The sequence below is a fragment of the Sphaerodactylus townsendi genome, linkage group LG15 (genome assembly GCF_021028975.2).
Source record: "Sphaerodactylus townsendi isolate TG3544 linkage group LG15, MPM_Stown_v2.3, whole genome shotgun sequence".
Classification (NCBI taxonomy): domain Eukaryota; kingdom Metazoa; phylum Chordata; class Lepidosauria; order Squamata; family Sphaerodactylidae; genus Sphaerodactylus; species Sphaerodactylus townsendi.
This window is the reverse complement of record NC_059439.1, coordinates 4,839,396-4,857,487: the sequence shown is the minus strand read 5'-3', so window position 1 is coordinate 4,857,487 and position 18,092 is coordinate 4,839,396. Positions and strand designations below refer to the sequence as shown.

The window sequence follows — 18,092 nt, the reverse complement described above, 5'->3', positions numbered from 1 at the left end:
GAGCAGAGGTAATTTGGGCATTGGCTTCTTTTGCAGAGTCATACTTGGTGGTCTCCCATTCAAATACCAACCTTGTTTAGCTTCTGACCTCTGACAAGATCAGGCTAATCTGGGTTAGTAGGGGTGACATGGTGCAGATATGCCTACCTTTTAAAAGAAATATTGCCTTTATGTAAGGGATGAGGGGGACTTTGCCTTTATGTAAGGGGTGGAGTAAAACCAAGTGGACAGGCTATCAAACAAATATGGATAACACTTTTTTTTCAGAGCAGGAAATCTTTTATTATCGTCTTTATCCATCTCTAGAACAAAACAGTTCAACATGTTTGGATCCCGAGACAAAAATATTTATCTTTAAATTTGGTTTGGAAAACTAACAGTTTACGTTTTTGTGAAACCAAAATACAGTGTAAAAGATATCCTGTAAACTCTTGAGAATGAATCTTTGCAGTGATCTTTCTAAGGTTTGTTGCCCTTTTTAATGTCTTCCGTTGCTCTGAGGAGATCAGGAGCAATGCATGATAAAAAAATATAGGTAGAGGAGAAGTAGTAGGAGACAATCTGTAAGCTGCACAGCTGAAATGATGCAAGAAAAAAATTGAAAGTGAAGAGCTGCTAAGGAAGATGTTCAAATACCAAGAATCATGTGGCTACAGAGGAACTGTGCCGTCCCAACAGTATTAACCTTTGATTAATAGCTTTTTACAAGAATTTGTTTTAAATTTGATTGGCTGAATGCTCCCTAACTGCATAAAGTCTCTATCCTTTTACCAGCAGGGACAGATCCTATCTGATTAGATTCCTGATTGTTCTTTGAAATCCTTTCTTAGAATAGATACATTCTTGTGAAAGTAAGGTCTTTACCATGGCTGCAACTGCATACCACAGCAAATCTAACAGGTATACAAACAGTTTAGTTTTGTGTATGCAAGGGAGAGGCCACGCAGCTGGCTTGTTGCAAACTGGGCATCACTGAGTAGTCAACTCTAAAATGGTTATTACAGAGCCAGTGTTAGTGTGGACTGCAGTTTTAAAGGAACGAAAATGCAGTAAGCACTTGACTGCACATCTCCTTGAAACTGGAATTCAGCTTTAACAAGGAGCAGAGTGGTTGAAAAATGGAACATCCTCTCCTCGCCCTGGCACTGACTGTACATTTCTTTAAAAAGGTTGAGCTGGTGTGCATTTGCAAGACACCAAGATAGAGCAGGAAACTTTAGAGATCATTTCACACACACAAAGCACATCTACCCTCCACAAGAGGCTGCACTGTAATCTGAGTGTCTTCGGCTGCAAAGTTCAGGTTTTGGCCAGGATGAACCGGAGAATGCCATTGGGCACGTCCATCGTCTCGTCCTTCTCCAGCACAACATCGTAAGCCTCAACGTACTTTTCTCGACGTTCCTCAATCTGCACAGGGGGAGAATAGGCAAGGCTTACTTGGCCGGCCTTAAAGAGCACAAACAGGTTGTCAACACCTAGGTGGTACCTGGAGATTTTCCGCTATTTGAACTGATCTCCAGGTGACAAGAAGTCCGTTCCCCTGGGAAAAAATGGCTGCTTTAGAAAGGACTCTGTGGTATTGTATGCTGCTGACCAGGGCTGGAGCGAGGGGCAACTGTGCCTGGGCACACGTGCGCCCTGTGCCCCCGCCACGTGCTAGTGCACGGCTGGTGCATCACACACACCCCCCGCCTCCTTGGTGCTATGCCACTGCTGCTGAGGTCCCTCCCCTCACCAGACCTTGCTCTCCCAGACACCCAACTCCCAACACCTCCATGTACGTTCGCTTCCGTGCCATGACAAGCGTTGTCTAATTTCCACAGATCCCATTATCATTAGAAACATGAGAGCAAAACAAGGTGGATCTTTTTCTGGCACAGTGGTTAAGAGCAGGTGCACTCTAGTCTGGAGAACCGGGTTTGATTCCCCGTTCTGCCACTTGAGCTGTGGAGGCTTATCTGGGGAACTAGATTAGCCTGTGCACTCCAACATACGCCAGCTGGGTGACCTTGGGCGAGTCACAGCTCTTCGGAGCTCTCTCAGCCCCACCCACATCACAGGGTGTTTGTTGTGGGGGAGGGAAGGGAAAGGAGATTGTAAGCCCCTTTGAGTCTCCTTACAGGAGAGAAAGATGTTTGTGTGTGTATAAATCCAAACTCTTCTTCTTCTTCTTACCTTATCTTCAAGGCAAATCTCCTGGCCCTCTAGTCGTATTTCCTCTATCTGTGCTTGCTGCCCAGACAATGGTAACTAATTGTCGTGGGTTTTCTGGGCTGTGTGGCCGTGGTCTGGTAGATCTTGTTCCTAACATTTCGCCTGCATCTATGGCTGACAACTTCAGGATCACAGAGAGAAGTCTGTTATAGACTGTGTCCAGACTTCTCTCTGTGATACACCTCTGAAAATGCTAGCCACTGATGCAGGCGAAATGTTAGGAACAAGATCTACCAGACCACGGCCACACAGCCCGGAAAACCCACCACAACCAGTTGAATCTGGCTGTGAAAGCCTTTGACAGTACAATGGTATTTCATGCATCTGAGGAAAGCTTCTGCTAGAAGAAATTATCCTGTTAGTCTCTAAGGTACCCCAGGAATCCCATTTCAGTCAACTCACTCTGTCATTCAGGAAGCCAACTCGGAGGATGTTCTCTACATTGGCAACCCCATCGGCCATACTGAGGTCACCCATAGAGTCCCCGAGAAGTAAGATGTTGGTCCTCGTGCATAGCTGCTGGAAATAGTCTGTGTTCTCCAGAACGGTGTTGTTCTTGTTGTAGGTGTGGATCAAGGGCTCTTTGAACCCCCTCAGGACTCCCTGCATGGGGAAGACAGAGGAAAATCTCGATGGATCTAGTTCAGAGACTTGCCACTGTCAGGATCAAATTGAACAGATTTATCTGGTAGCTTCATCTGCTAACTTCTGTAGGGCCCATGGCCATTAGAAGAACATGAGCAAAACAAGGTGGGTCTTTTTTCCTGTCAGTTGGTCACTTAATCTTCATGGCGTCCTGAGAGCGTTGCCGAACAGGATCAAGCACACCAGCAGTTACCAGTGGCTGAAGTTCCTGCTTCGAACTTCGTTAAATGGCAAGTTCGTTACAATCATTTCAAGTTAACTGTATTGTAAAACAACAAAATAAAGAATCTGACTTTGCGGCTGGCACGCATGTTAAACCTGTTGGACATTTCCAGTACTTTCTTCTTTGTTCTAACAAGATTCTGCTTGAGCATTATGATGCTATTTTTTTGCTGTCATGTCACAGCTGACTTATAGCAACTCTGTAAGGTTTTCCAGGCAAGAGACATTCAGAGGTGGTTTGCCATTCCCTTCCTCAGGATGATCCTCATATTCCTTGGTGGCCTCCCTTCCAAATACTGATCAGGCTTAGCTTCCAAGAGTTTGGGCTAGCCAGGTCAGGACTATTACACAACACCTGAGGGACCGATATTTTACAACTGGGTTCACGAAATGATTGTTTCTCTGGCCAGTAAAATGCTCAAGCTGCTTGGCACACCATGGAAGACTGAATGACCCCAGCTGCACACTCACACACATATGTGCACACAATCAATTTGTTCTTGCCTTAAAAAAATCCCCGATCTGGAGAACTGCCTCTTCCAGCAATGTTCTAACCATTTCCCCTAAATGTCCAACGAGTTGCCATGGACAAGAAGGTCAGAATTTCCCCTCCATCTCTCTTTAAATGTCCCTCTTGGGAGATACCCCCCAGGTTCGCTCTAATCTGGAGGAACTGGGTTTGATTCCCCGCTCTTCCGCTTATGCTGTGGAGGCTTATTTGGGGAATTCAGATTAGCCTGCACACTCCCAGCTGGGTGACCTTGGGCTAGTCACAGTTCTTCTGAGCTCTCTCAGCCCCACCTACCTCACAGGGTGTTGGTTGTGGGAGGGGAAGGGAAAGGAGTTTGTCAGCCCCTTTGAGTTTCCTTACAGAAGAGAAAAGGGGGACATAAATCCAACTCTTCTTCTTCTTCAATTCTTCTTCTCAGGGAGGACTGGCAAAGATCCAGGGTCAACTCACACAGTCATCAAAGTCCATATAGTTGGAGACCACGTTGACATTGGGGTGGAAGACGCCAGCCTGATGGATGATCTCCTCCAGAATATCGCCCACCCCGGCAGAGAAGATGAACAGGGGAACCCGGCTCTGGTACAGCTGGTCGAAGAAAACATTGATGCCATCTCTGAAATACAACATTTCATAGGGCACAGTCATGGTCCCACAGAAGCTATATTTTGGGCTACACACAAATCACAGAATCATAGAGCTGGAAGGGGCCATGCAGATCATCTAGCCCAACCCCCTGCAGGATCAGGCTAAAGAATCCCTGACAAATATTCATCCAGCAGCAGCTTGAAAACTGCCCGCAAAGGGGAGCTCATCACCTCCCCAAGCAGACAAATCCATTGCTGAACTACTCGGACTGCAAAAGTCGAATTCCTAATATCCAGTCCGTAATTTACACCCATTCTTGCAAGTCCTGTCCTCTGCTGCCGACAGGAACAACTCCCTGCTCTCTTCTAAGCGAAAGCTAAAAGCCTTTCAAATGCTTAAACCTCCAGATCTGGCTAGCCTCCCTCAAGATTAAACGAAAGCCTGGAGCTGTTACTGCTATTTTGAGATAAACAATATGCCAGATCGCCACTCTTGTTGCTCAAACAAACACCATGGAAACTGTTCAATTTAATATTTTACAGGTCAGTTATAATACACATGTACACTTAAATCTCTTATAAAGCCTTGCTTTTCATAATTATGTCTCTGTAAAATACCTGCGCAAGATTGTCCTGAGCTTAATACTATATGCTTCGATGTTTAGTCTCTGAAGTGCCTTCTAATTAATGCTTTTAAAGTTTTGAATTATTCTTGTATTTATTTCAGATCCCTGTGATGACACATATGCGAAATGCGTAGGGGCCTCAGAGCTCAAATTAAAATTAATTCTCCCAGTACACCAATTGCCTCTTGTGTCTTGTTTGTAACAGGAACCTCAAACACAGGTGAATATACAGTTAACAGGTATATTACCATTACCAAAAAGCTCTGTAACTGCAAAAGCATTGTGTTTAGTCAGAGGCAGTAAGGCAAATGTTCCCAAAGAGACTGCAAGGGAACTGCCTCATCTTCACCCACAAATGAAATGGAAACATGGAAGATATCCGTCCCTCTGCTGCTTGTCTTCAAAATGAGACACACTTCTAGCTACAGGCCTATGTAGAAGCAGCTATTACAATTTTATGCTGCCTTTTCTCCAAGACACGCAGGGCATAACCACCCTCTAAGACAGTCTGAAAGACTGGTCTAAGGTCAGCAAGTGAGCTTCACAGAACTTAAGATTGGGATTAGAACTGAGATTTCCCCATTCCTGATGTCCTCACCATGACACAGAGGCGTAGCTGGGCCAAACTGCGCCTGGTACACAGTGTGTTTTTTCCACTTTCTTGATGTGCGCTCCCATCATTAGTTCCTTTTTCTTTTTCCTTTCTAGTACTTTTTCAGGGATGAAAAAGCGTGACTCTTCATAGTTCAGGGCTGAAAACTTCCGGAGGAACTGAGGTGCGCTTCCCAGGAGACCTTTGTGAGGCTCCAAAAGGTCTCCCTTGGAACCTATGTACCCTTTCAGACCGCTTTTGAAGGCCTGAACTTCAATAAATAGGCTGCTTTTTTCAGCCTGAAAAAGTACTAGAAAAAGAAAAGGAACTAAGGTAAGTGTGAAAAGTGGGGAGGTGCGGGGGGGTCGCAAGGAAAAGGGGGAGGGGCCAGGGGCGATGTTCTGCCCCCCCCAGGCGTGCACCCAGTGTGTGATGCACCCCCCCCCTTGCCGCTCCGTCACTGCCATGACAGCACACTGGCAGTGTGTGTGTGCGTGCATCTGTACCAGTGCAATTGAGGGGAAGAGGCAGGTGCGCTGGAAACGGCACAACCACAGCACAGTTGTGCCTTCACCTGAGAAGCTTTCTGTGTTGCAGCCAGCAACCTGACAGTGATGCTCCCCCTAACTCCATGAAAGCCCACTATGCAACACAATGGGCTGCAACACCATTTTTGCCAGTGTAAGTTTGCACTGGCAAATGGGAGCGTTCCTGGGCCAAAAGGGACCAAGAGGCTGTCCAATGCTGGTCCCACTCCCTGGGATGCCCCCTTTGGTGCTGATGCATACTCCTGTGCTGGAGGAGTGTTGTCACCACGGGTGCACAGCTGCATGGCTCCCCAACATCAAAATAAATGGGCTGGCGAAAACGCCCCTTACGCCACTGCTAGTGGCTTTTACGCTGGAGTCATGCCACTTCCTGAGTCCTTTTGCCACCCCTGTGTTCTACCTGAGCATGACGTCTGATTCTTTCACCATCTGGGGGATGTCACTTTTCAGAATCTTCTGCTGTGAGAGGACACTGTGGGCCTTGGTCCACCTGGAAGAAATCCCCATCCACCAGAAATGTTTTAAAATTAAAAAAATGGTTTATTTCATACTTTTCATCAAAACATTCCACCCATTACTACAAACACGACAATATCACATTCATTCAAAAAAAGAAAAGCATCAAGATGGCTGAGTATAATATAGTTTGATTTATTTCAGGAGATAGAAGAAAGTACTCCATTTCAGAATTCAGTCCAGCTTTCAATATTATTGAAAATGTTTGGTAAGAGTATTAGAATACTATCGTTGGAAGTTTTTTTTCACTTTGGAGGCAAAGATAGGACCAACAGCAAGGGTTTGATGGCTGTCTGAGTTCCTTGTAGGGAAAGTCAGAAGTTCTTTGTAAAATCTTGTCAAATTTGGGGGAAAAATGTAATATGAATCTTGGAAGATTGTAATATGCCTTTTGGAAGATTGTATTTTACTTCCTGATTAAATAAAGAGTTGTCTGAGAAGGAGGTTCGCTATTAACTTCTGAATCAATGCATTCAACTTCCATTGCTAAAACAGTTTAACAGTACCCCAAGTTACATGGCTATACATGCATTTATCTTCATTAATACATTGATCCACTTTAAATAAAATAAAATAAATAATAGCCCAGAGCAGGTCATAGGATATTCTAAATCCACATAAAATTTCAAGGCAGACCTACACACTTCAAGGGGACTGTTTAGTTTTCTTCTGTGTTTCACCCCATGCTTGGCCTAACTTGAAGAAGCTTGCAGTAGATAGGGGGAGAATCTTCAACTTATCACATTTTTGTCCTGCCATTCCTCAAAGGAGCTCCAGGTAGCTTACGTGGTTCCCCCCTCCCCAATTATTTTTATTTACACAACTTTGTGAGAGAAATGAGGCAGAGTAAGGATCGCCCCAGAACTATTCAAATGCATCAAATGTACCAATGTTTGGGCTCCCAGACCCTAAAAATGGTTGTCCTGGGGCGATAAATGTTTCCACAGTCTTTGTTTACATTCATGTGCAACCTAACAGGCATCTGTCCCCCTAGGCCTCTTGGTCACTGGTCAGACTCTACAAATGTAGTTTCATAACTATGGCAGTTTCCCCTGTCCTCAATCAAGGCAGCTGAAACCTACACTGCCTGATATATGCTTTTGCTTTGTATCACACTTCACTCATAAACTTGAAAGAGCAATACTTTTAAGCCACCCACTTTAAGAGAAGCAAACCCCTGTCCTTCTGAATGAGTTTTTGTTCTGGGCATCCTCCTCTCCGTTCAAATAATTTAACCGAATATCTGTATGGGGAATGACTGAACAATTCATTCTCACCCAACACAGAAATAACATAACCCATAACAGCTCATCTACAGCAGAGGCTGGCTGGAAGAAGACAAGGCCAGAGCAGTTATTCAGTCAGAGATGCAATAGTTAGGCTGCTCTTTGGACAGTCCTTTGGACACCAAAGCTACTTCTTGCATGCCAGCAGTTGTCTTATAGTGTGCTGGTGGGCCCTGGCACAGAGTTTGGGAATGATTTGGCTGGCTCCTAACCATCCAGCAATCCAGCAGTCTTCTGTCCATGTCAGCTGACTCTTCAATGGCACACTTACTCAGATTCAACAAGGCTTAGGTAAAGCTGTGCTTCTTGCTCTCTACTCCTCCTCCAGCCTCTGGTAGTCAGGGGGCTCCTGTGATGGAAAAGGTTAACATCCCTCCTCCCCAATAAATCAAGTCACCACCTAGACTACTCACCATTCAACCATGAGGGGCAGTTTATCTTCCACAATCCGGTAGGGGTCAATTTCAATAGGATAGTAATAGTGGAGCAGATCTGCTAGCTGGAATATTTGCCAGAACAACCAAAAAGCAAGGGGGAAATTCAGCTTTAGAGAGAAGAAAAGGCCATTCATTTTCACAGAGAGAGTTGCCTAGTTGGGTTTTTCAATCCTTGTGGGTTTCTGGCTCAAGCCAAGTTACTAGTGCCCACACGTACCTTTAGGTAGGAGTAGGGGTACAACCAGAGGGCAACTGTGCTTGCAGAAGCTCGCTGGAAGTGGAATGAAAAGCTCGTCATCTGGAAACTTTACCTGTATTTGACCAGCAATGTAACTCCATAATGCTAATATTGACAATACTGTTACTATCGCTCCAAAGGCCAAAATTATACATAACCCACTCCCCTCACTAACTTCAAAAACTATTCCTTTCCTGCACTGAGAAATTGAGGACATCTTAAAGCTATGTATTGTCGAAGGCTTTTATGGCCAGATTCAACTGGTTGTTGTGGGTTTTCTAGGCTGAGTGGCATTGGTCTGGTGGATCTTGTTCCTAACGCTTTGCCTGCATCTGTGGCTGGCATCTTCAGAGGTGTATCACAGGGAAAAGTCTGTTTCACACTGTGTCTAACAAGAAGGGGAAAGTTTAGTGGGAAGATGGCAGCCACAGATGCAGGCGAAACGTTACGAACAAGATCCACCAGACCACAGCCACACAGCCCGGAAAACCCACCACAACCATCTTAAAGCTAGTTTGAAATTGGTGTGCCTGTCTTCAAGAAACTCTGGGACTGCCATTTTGTTAGGGTATGGAGAATTGTATTTAATTATTTAAAGCATTTTTAACACCTTCACATTTTGATTAATACAACCCACCTTGCCTAAGGGAATATCTTGTAATATCCTGGGACGAGTCCCTTCACACAAAAAAAAAATATCCTGGGGCAAGATTTCCCAAAATTACAATTCCCAGAGCTCCTGGCAACAGTGCTGGAGGGGAACTTGACAGTTAGCTCAGTGTATTAAAATATATATGCACAAAGATGGAAACTTGTACCTTTTTCTTGCCTTCTTCACTGATGATCCGGCTGTTATCTATTATATCTAGAGAGGGGGGAAAAATAAACATGTTAGTTTTGGAAGCCAACACACACACACACACACACCAATTTCTAGTTTAGACTTTCTTTGGAAGTCCAGCTTCATTCTATGCAAGCACCAAACATAGTATTTTGACACCAATATCATCACAGTGTAAATCTGTGCTTACTCATTATTATTTTTTTAAAAAAAATTATAGCATTCAAGACTATGACAATAAACTTTAGGGTAATGCCTGTGGTATCTCAAACCCCATGGGTTGAGGAGTGGGAGAATATGCTGAGCATGGCAACATTTTCAGAAGTCTGGGAATGAAACTTCTCCCATCCAGATCTCTGTTCTTCCCCAAGAATAACAGAAATAGCACAAATTCTGCAAAACTGTGCAAATTTGCCTTCCTGCTTAATATGTACAGATCACAGTCTTCAGCTTTTATTGGAATATAAATGTAACTCCCCCTAAAGCATAAACTATGTTGTTGTTGTTATTTTTAAAATGTGCCACCTGCCAGTCCAAACAGCATTTAAAGTAGAAACAAAAACATAATCAATAAAATCAATAGGATAACAAAGGTTACATCCAACTGAACTTAAGACAAACTAAAGGATTGGTATGTGTTGGACATCAAAAACCTTAGCTGTCAGTCTAGAGCAGCCATTCTCAACCAGGGTTCCGTGGTACCCTGGGGTACCATGAGCATGTCCCAAGGGTACCGCGGCAACACTACCGCCCCCCTCTCATTTTTGTGGTGTCTCCCACTGGTGCCAACAAGGACATGGAGCTGGCCCATGGGGCAGGGCCTGCCGCAAGGTCAGCAGCCACCCCCCCTCAGTGCTTCCCTTCACCCTGGGAGGGGAAGGTGGGAGGGGTGGCAAGCAGGAGCAATGGGAGGGGAAGGTGGGGGGTGGCGGCAGGGGTACTGCGCATGGAGATATGAAGAGTGAGGTCAAGGGTACCCTGACCTCGAAAAGGTTGGGAAACACTGGTCTAGAGTGCATAAAGATACAAAGATTTTTGCAGATCATAATTGGTTAGTTGTAACAAAATAGTGGCAGAGAGGAAGATGAAGAAAAGATCTAAAATAATTTTAGATTAAACAACACGCCCTCTATCCCCACTGTGACAATTTGGGAAACCAGCAAGGTTTATATGAGAGGAAACTTAATGTCCATTGCTTCAAATAAGAGAGAAAGAAAGAAAAATTGTAGCAAACCAAGAAAATAGTGGTTAGAATTCAAACATTGGAGGAACAACATAAAGTTGCTTCAATAAAACAAATTTAATAAAGTTTAAGCAATTAAGAAATCAACTAGATATGCTTAAAATGGAGGAGATACAGAAAAAAATTAACATTTTTAAAGACAAAAGAATTTTGAGCATGCAGATAACCTTGGAAGATATCTGGCACATTATTTAAGGAAAGAAACTGAAAACATAATTCACATTGCTAAATGGGTGGATCCCACCCAACACATGCAAATCAAGCTTGCTAATTCACCCTTTACACTTGTTAACAGGCAAACTGTTCTTTCTCTCACCCTGGACATGCCACATATATATATACTCCACTTTCTTTACTACCATCAGGCCCTCTGAAGATGCCAGCCACAGTTGCAGGCAAAACGTCAGGAGAAAATAATACTGGAACACGGCCATACAGCCCGGAAACCACACAGCACCCCAGTGGTTCTGGCCGTGAAAAGTCTTCGACAACTCATATTCAGTTTGTGGTTTACTGAGACTGTTCAGTCTCTTTCACATGTAGCGTTGTGAAGCCAGGTGTCTCCTATCCTACATCTATGCATTTCGTTTTTTCTGCCTAGGTGCAGAATCTTACATTTATCTCTGTTGAAATGCATTTTGTTAGTTTTGGCCCAGCTCTCAAATCTGTCCAGATCATTTTGAATCCTGCCTCTGTCCTCCAGGGTATTAGCTACCCCTCCTAATTTGGTATCATCTGCAAATTTGATTAACATGCCCTCTATTTCTTTATCCAAGTCATTGATATAAATATTGAATAGCACTGGGCCCAGGACAGAACCCTGTGGCACTCCACTACTCACTTCTCTCCAGGATGAAAATGAGCCATTGATGAGCACTCTTTGTGTTCGGCCAGTCAACCAATTACAAATCCATCTAACAGTTGCATTGTCTAGTCCACATCTTTCCAGCTTACTTGCAAGAATACCATGGGGCACCTTGTCAAAGGCTTTACTAAAATCAAGGCATGCTACGTCTACAGCATTCCCTTCATCTACCAAGTTTGTCACTCTATCAAAAAAAGAGATAAGTCTGGCATGACTTGTTTTTGAGAAACCAGCAACCAAAATTATTACAGGGTAGGAGTGCCTCCCATACCAGGCACGGTTCAAGCAGTGCTCCTTCTCCCAGAATACTGGAACTCAGAGGTTATCCTGTGAAATTGAACTGCAGTAGATCCAAGATAAGCCAAAGGAAGTACTTCCGAACAGACAGATAGCTACTCTTATGTTCTTGTGCAGCATCTCATAGGCTTCATGAAGCCTTCTACTGAACTAGCAGGGACATGTGGCTCATAGCTCCTTTTCTTAACCACAGTTCCACACCAGCTGTTGAAAGTAGACAAAAATACTGGGGTGAGTGGGCATGAAAGATGCACATACAAAAATAACAATAATAATTACAAGATGTTCACAGGAAAGGAAGTTGAGGAAATGAAACCCCATTAGTTTGTAGGACAGATACAGGAGAGAAGACCAATTGTGGAGAAAGTCTTCAGAAGGAGGGAAGCTGGGACCCTGCAAAGGAGCGGAAGCCAGAATTGGGACTCACTGTGCGAGGTGGGGCAGCGTTGTCCATTGAACCCAAACCGAGTGAGAGTCATGTCAAAATCAGAAATTACCTGCAGGGATTTTGGAAGAAAATAAAGATACCTACAATTAAAATCAATAGTGTCTGAAGATCTGGAACTCTTTGTCCTGGACAAACTTCTCAGCTTAAAAAGCTAGACTACCTCATACAACTAACTTCACAAACTTCTTTGAATTCATTTGGGAGGAAAAATCCGCTTAGCAAATCTACAAACGATCTAAGTAACATTTAAGAAATATTTATCAAGGAGTCAATTTAAAAAAAACCTTGGTTATTAATTCAAATTCTATATGACATCATCACACGATTCCCTAATGATTTAACTAGGCCCAACTGTGGAACACGAGTTGTTGCTTTTAAAACTTGTTCTCTGTGTATCATTGAATTGCTGTTTTAATCATGTAAATAAATAAATAGTATTTTTTAAAAGAGAGACTAAAGAAGGGCGACTGAGTGGGGAGGGGGTTGGCACCTACATTTTTTATTTATTCCATGCATATATCCTGGCTTTATTCCCTGGAGCTCTTGATGGCATGCAGGTAGTTCCCACATATCTCCCATCCAGACCCTAATTAGGCCCAAACCCTAAACTCATTCAGACACTAATTAGACCCAAACCTTCAACAGTACTGCTGTACTATGCGACTCCCCCACCTACCCTGAACTGCTCTGCAGCATTTTTTGTAAATTTATTTATTTATCATATTTATATACCGCCCTCCCCCAAAGGGGGTAAAAAGTTAGGACATCAAATCACATCCCAGGGGGATTACATAATGTTCAGGCCTAAATAGCATGCTTAAAACCACACCAGAATCAGAACCTGTGGCACACCAGAATCAGAACCTAGACTTGCTGGTGTTCTAGACCAGGGGTAGGGAACCTGCGGCTCTCCAGATGTTCAGGAACTGCAATTCCCATCAGCCTCTGTCAGCATGGCCAATTGGCCATGCTGGTAGGGGCTGATGGGAATTGTAGTTCCTGAACATCTGGAGAGCCGCAGGTTCCCTACCCCTGTTCTAGACAAATCTTCCACTAACAGTTCTGTCCTATGATGAACTGTAAGCTATTAATGAGGTTGACCTGTGGTCCTACCTGGAAATGGAAACCACTCCCTTTAACCCGGGGTACCAATGCAGAACTGCTGGTCACTGTGTCCCCGGGTTCCAGATTGGTTGAAGCCCTTCCTACTTCTTTTTATTTCCTTTTCCTCCAATATTGAGCCCTCTTACCTTTTCTGCTCTGCTACCCCCAGGGGTTACTTGCGACTAACCAAAACCTCCCCAAAATCACACCTGAAATCAAGCTGCTAAGTCTTTGCTACATACTTTCCCAGTGCTGATGACACACATTTAAGATGGTGTTTACTATATTTATAGTGTGCCTTTTGCACCGATTCAAAGCAGATTACACAGCGTATGTCAATACAATCAATATGTAGTGACATCTGATAAACAACAGACTCGGGTTACTGGAATTGGAAGAAGAATAGCATATTACACTGATACAAAAAGCAGATATAATGCAGATAAACTATTTTATCCAGGGGAATGGGATATGTCCCAGCAGCTCTAAAGGTTTTCAACTCCAAGGTAGTTCAGCAACTTCTCTATGGAGTTCCCTTATGGATAACTGCATGGAACAATTCTGTTGAAAGAATACAATCTGGCTTCCTCTATAAAATACTCGGATTACCACACTCTGTACCATATGCTGTACTATGCTTAGAAACTGGTCAGAACCTACTTGAAACAACAGCATGGCTGAATACATTCAAGTATTGGATCAAATTATGTTTTAATTCTGATGTGCGCAGTTTAATATACACAGCCAGCCCTGACCCATTTGCCTCCGAATGGTATCAACTTCAAATCAAAATTTGATTCAATAGGTTTATTGATTGGAAGATCTCTGTATGCTGACACCCAGAGAAATTTTCCAAACCTTGAAAAGTAAACTTCTAGAACAGGAATATCATATCTTGTTGGGGCAAGCAAATTAATCATGCTCACCCTCTCTGTCGAATAATACTGAACAGGGCACATAGCCAAATATCTTGAATTATTAACTGAACCCCAACAGAGACGGATTATCACAAGGGCCAGATCCAATACCTTCCCATTGGCCATTACAAAGGGTCACATTTCTATCCATACCTCTCCAGGATCGGTTTGTCCACACTGTAAAAAAACTGGCGGAGACTCTTGCTCACATTATTCTTGACTGTCCGAGATATGTGGGCATTAGGAATTTCTCTCCCAGGCTGGCCCTAGACAAATCTGAAATTGACTCTGACTGTTCTGTTGTGGAGCTTCTGTTAAACAACACAGATGTCATGCTCTTGGAAAAAGTAGCAAAATTTCTTTTACAAGTGACAGAACTTTCTAAGTAAGGTATACTGCTATATAGTCTTCCTGTCTGCGCTTTGAATGTATTCTTGATTTGTATTTCAAAAATGTCTGGCAATGCTCTAGAACCTATTTTTAAATGCCAAATAAGGGTTGTTGTTGTTGTTGTTGTTATTATTAACTATTTTATCAGCAGAAAACAATGCAGAGACATCAGAGTAATAGGTGGAGCAAATAGATAATACAATAGATAATACAGATAGCAGTTTGCTGTCCCTTTCTCTTTCGCCTTCCTGAACTATCCTGCTCTACCACAGGCCTATTACCTTCATAGAAAGGCCCTTTTGAACTCAGTTTTACACAATTGGTGGAATGACAGATGTGTGGGAGCCCTCCTGATCTCAAAAGGCAGGCCATTCCACAGGCTGGGAACCCCAGCAAAGAAACCCTGCATGTGGACAATTGCTGATCTTGCCTGTTTGCAGGGTGGAACCCGCAGGAGGCCCAAAACAGGTGAACAAAGATGTCATGGTGGAACTCAGATGGAGAGGCAGTCCTTCAGCTATGAACGACCAAGGCCACAGAGGGCAAGCCAGTATCTTGAAATCAACCCTGTAGCTGATGGGTGGCCAGAGGAATGAAGAAGCGGAGAGGATTACTTTCAGATAATAAAATGGTTACAAACGATACATCTGCAAAGGACCAGCTCTGGGCTTCTCAACAAGTCCTGAGAGAGCCACCGGACTGAAGAAACAGAGATGAAACAGGAAAGCTCAACTGAGTGAGGATAATTCTGCTGCAATTCCGCATGGGTGATCCAATTGCATCTGGGATGTCCAACACAGAGCAACTGGGAGGAGCCAAAGCCACAGGCAACCAGAACCTGCTGGTCTTATTCCTAGCCTCAAAGATGTCACCAGAGAGCAAACTCCTATGTTTGTTGGAGGAATTCCTGAGGCTCTAGGAAGATTTCCAACTTTGTTGAGAACAGTGGCCAGATCCACTCCAATCCTCTGAGTTCCTTGGAGTAAATGTGATAACCTACAATAACTTGTAAATCACTTCCTCGGTGTAATCTGGAGATACCATCCAAAAGAAGAGAGGGAAACAGACTGACCTTGGCACCAGGATGTGAAGCCTATTTGAATATGGGACATACCCAAATTCTAAATGGTAAAATGGACCATGCGACAGATTCAAAATGTTCCGATGCTCTGGTGGTTATCTCTGCCCGAACATGAAGGCAAAGTTGTAAAAATGCAAAAAAGTTTTAAAAGTTTAAAAAATGTAAAAAAGACAGGCTGTGAAAATTTGCCTCTGGCTACAGAAATGATATAATTCTGCCACACCTTTCCATGCTGCTAAATCCTGTTTATAGAAAGCAGATTAAAAACGGACAGATGTGAGAATACATAAAGACACAATAAGGCCCGTTCACCTGAAGTTGGTCCGGTCCCCCTTTTCTGAGCCTTGAAATAATATTTTTCACTTGTTCAGCATCTTCCATCCGGACAGTGGCTTTCTCCAGCTCAGGCACCTAGTGAGAGAGGGATATAGAGGAACTGCATTGTTCACAGGGTGTGTGTGTGTCCAGTAACAGACTTCCCTCTGTGATACACCTCTGAAGATGCCAGCCACAGATGCAGGCAAAACGTCAGGCACAAGATCCACCAGACCACGGCTACACAGCCTGGAAAACCCACCACAACCAGTTGAATCCGGCTGTGAAAGCCTTCGACAATACATCTATGATTCCATGTTTAGGTGGAATCTCTTTTCCTGCACCTTGAATCCATGATTGCTGGTCCTAGTCTCTGGAGCAACAGAAAACAAGATTCTCTCTCTTCAAGATGACATCCCTTCAGATATTTAAGCATGGCTATCATGTCACCCCTTAAACTTCTCTTCTCCAGACTAAACATACTCAGCTCCCTCAGTCTCTCCTTGCAGGGAAAGGAATCAGTCCTTTTAGCAGAACTTTCCCCTACAGTTCTTCTCATCTATCTTGAAAAGTTCAACACAATTTCACGGGACTTACAAGAGCACAGCTGGGCACAGGACTGCTCTGATAGTCAACCCCAAACGGTTCCTTGATATGGCTGCTGTTCCCTGCCTCTTGTCTAATTTTTTTCTATGCCCCCCCCCCCTGCTTTTCGGACAGACCCACCCACTTATCTCCCAAAAAATCAGCCAACATTCTTCCCTCTAAGTTCTACGGGGACCACCCCCGCAGTTTTTCTCCTCCCTGACCCCTGGCAGAGAATGTGGGGTAGGGCTGCTAGGTCCAGATTGGGAAACTTGTAGAGAATTGGGGACGGTACAATGCCATGGAATCCACGCTCCTGAGCATCCATTTTCGCCAGAGGAACTCATCTCTGTAGTCTGGAAATCAGCAGTGATTCTTGAGGGATCTGCAGGCTCTGAGGAGCCAGGCCTCCCTTCCCACCCCAACCCTCTACCACCCACCATCCTCACTTAGTAGAAGAAGAGTTTGTTTTTATACCCCCCTTTTCTCTATCTTTAAGGAGTCTCAAGGCAGTTTACAAACTCCTTCCCTCCCTCTCCCCACAACAGGCACCTTGTGAGACAGGTGGGGCTGAGAGAGTTCAGAGAGAACTGTGACTGGCCCAAGGTCACCCAGCAAGCTTCATGTGGAGGAGCGGGGAATCGAATCCAATTTTTTCTGGGTCAGAGTCCGCTGCTGTTCACCAGGACACCACTCTGGCTCTCACTTTTTGGCTTCTGTTTCAAAAACTGTTGCTATGGCTGGCAAGTGGGCAGCACACAGCAGCCTTCTGGTGGTCAGCCAGCTAGCCCACAGGTGAAGGAGGGCACCCATCGGCTGTCTCACTTTTTTGGCATCCCTCTCCATAAGGCTGCCAACTCTGGACTGGGGAATTCCTGGAGATTTCAGGAGTGGAGTCTGAGAAAGGCAGGGTCTGGGCAGGAAGGGCGCTCAGCCTCCCTTTTCTCCTGGAGAACGAGGTTCTCCCGGTTGCTGGCGGGGGATTTGGGGGCAGGGCGGGCTGCCAGCTCCAGGCTGGGGAGGGGAGCTCCTGGAAATCTGGGGGATGGAACCTGGAGGGGACAGGGAGCCCACCGCAGAGGCCACCCTCCAAAGCGGCCATCCCCCACCCCCACGGAAATGGAAAGCTGCAGGCTGCTGTTCCTGGAGGCTGGCACCCCTTTCCATCAGCCCTGAAACCGCCTCCTGACCGCTCCCCCCTCCTTGGCAGCTCACCATGATCTTGGCTCGGCCTGACCGTGGAGGAAGGCAGAGGACCCCCCAGCCACAGTAGCTGGGAAGGCAGCCGAAGGCCGAAAGGAGGCGCGCCGAGGGAGCGAGAGAAGCCGCCCCCGCCCCGCAGGCCGGGCTTCGCAGGCGCCGCCTCCTCCTCCTCCTCCGGACTTTGCTTTCTGCGCGCGGCTGAGCCGGGGCTGCTGGTGGAGATCCGGGTCGAGGCGGGCCATTTTGCGGAGCCTCCCTCTCTCCCCCCCCAGAGCCAGGTGGTCACCCCCCCTCCTCTTCCTCCCAGGGTGGGGTCGCCGGCCTGCTGGCTAGGGATAAACCGTCCTTTGTGCCCTCCCACGGGGGAGGGAGCTGGCCACC

At 45.0% G+C, this 18,092-nt stretch overlaps 1 protein-coding gene across 1 annotated transcript; it reads right to left on the bottom strand.

The window, feature by feature from the left end:
* Window positions 1-256: 256 nt before the first annotated feature.
* On the bottom strand, window positions 257-17,966 carry NT5C3B (5'-nucleotidase, cytosolic IIIB). Its single transcript, XM_048517954.1, has 9 exons — window positions 17,724-17,966; window positions 15,921-16,019; window positions 12,096-12,165; window positions 9,241-9,287; window positions 8,161-8,246; window positions 6,346-6,435; window positions 4,046-4,208; window positions 2,620-2,820; window positions 257-1,410 (listed from the first exon to the last, which is right to left on the bottom strand). The coding sequence occupies exons 1-9, from the start codon at window positions 17,724-17,726 to the stop codon at window positions 1,300-1,302; spliced, it is 870 nt and encodes a 289-aa protein (XP_048373911.1). The 5' UTR covers window positions 17,727-17,966; the 3' UTR covers window positions 257-1,299.
* Window positions 17,967-18,092: the final 126 nt, after the last annotated feature.

Bases quoted from the DNA above. Each gene is read 5' to 3' on its own strand.
- NT5C3B (XM_048517954.1), bottom strand. The intron at 8,247-9,240 runs GTACAAGTTTCC...CAAATATTCCAG, and splicing joins GTGAAGAAGGCAAGAAAAAG to CTAGCAGATCTGCTCCACTA. The intron at 4,209-6,345 runs GTAGAACACAGG...GTTGTATTTCAG, and splicing joins GAATCAGACGTCATGCTCAG to AGATGGCATCAATGTTTTCT.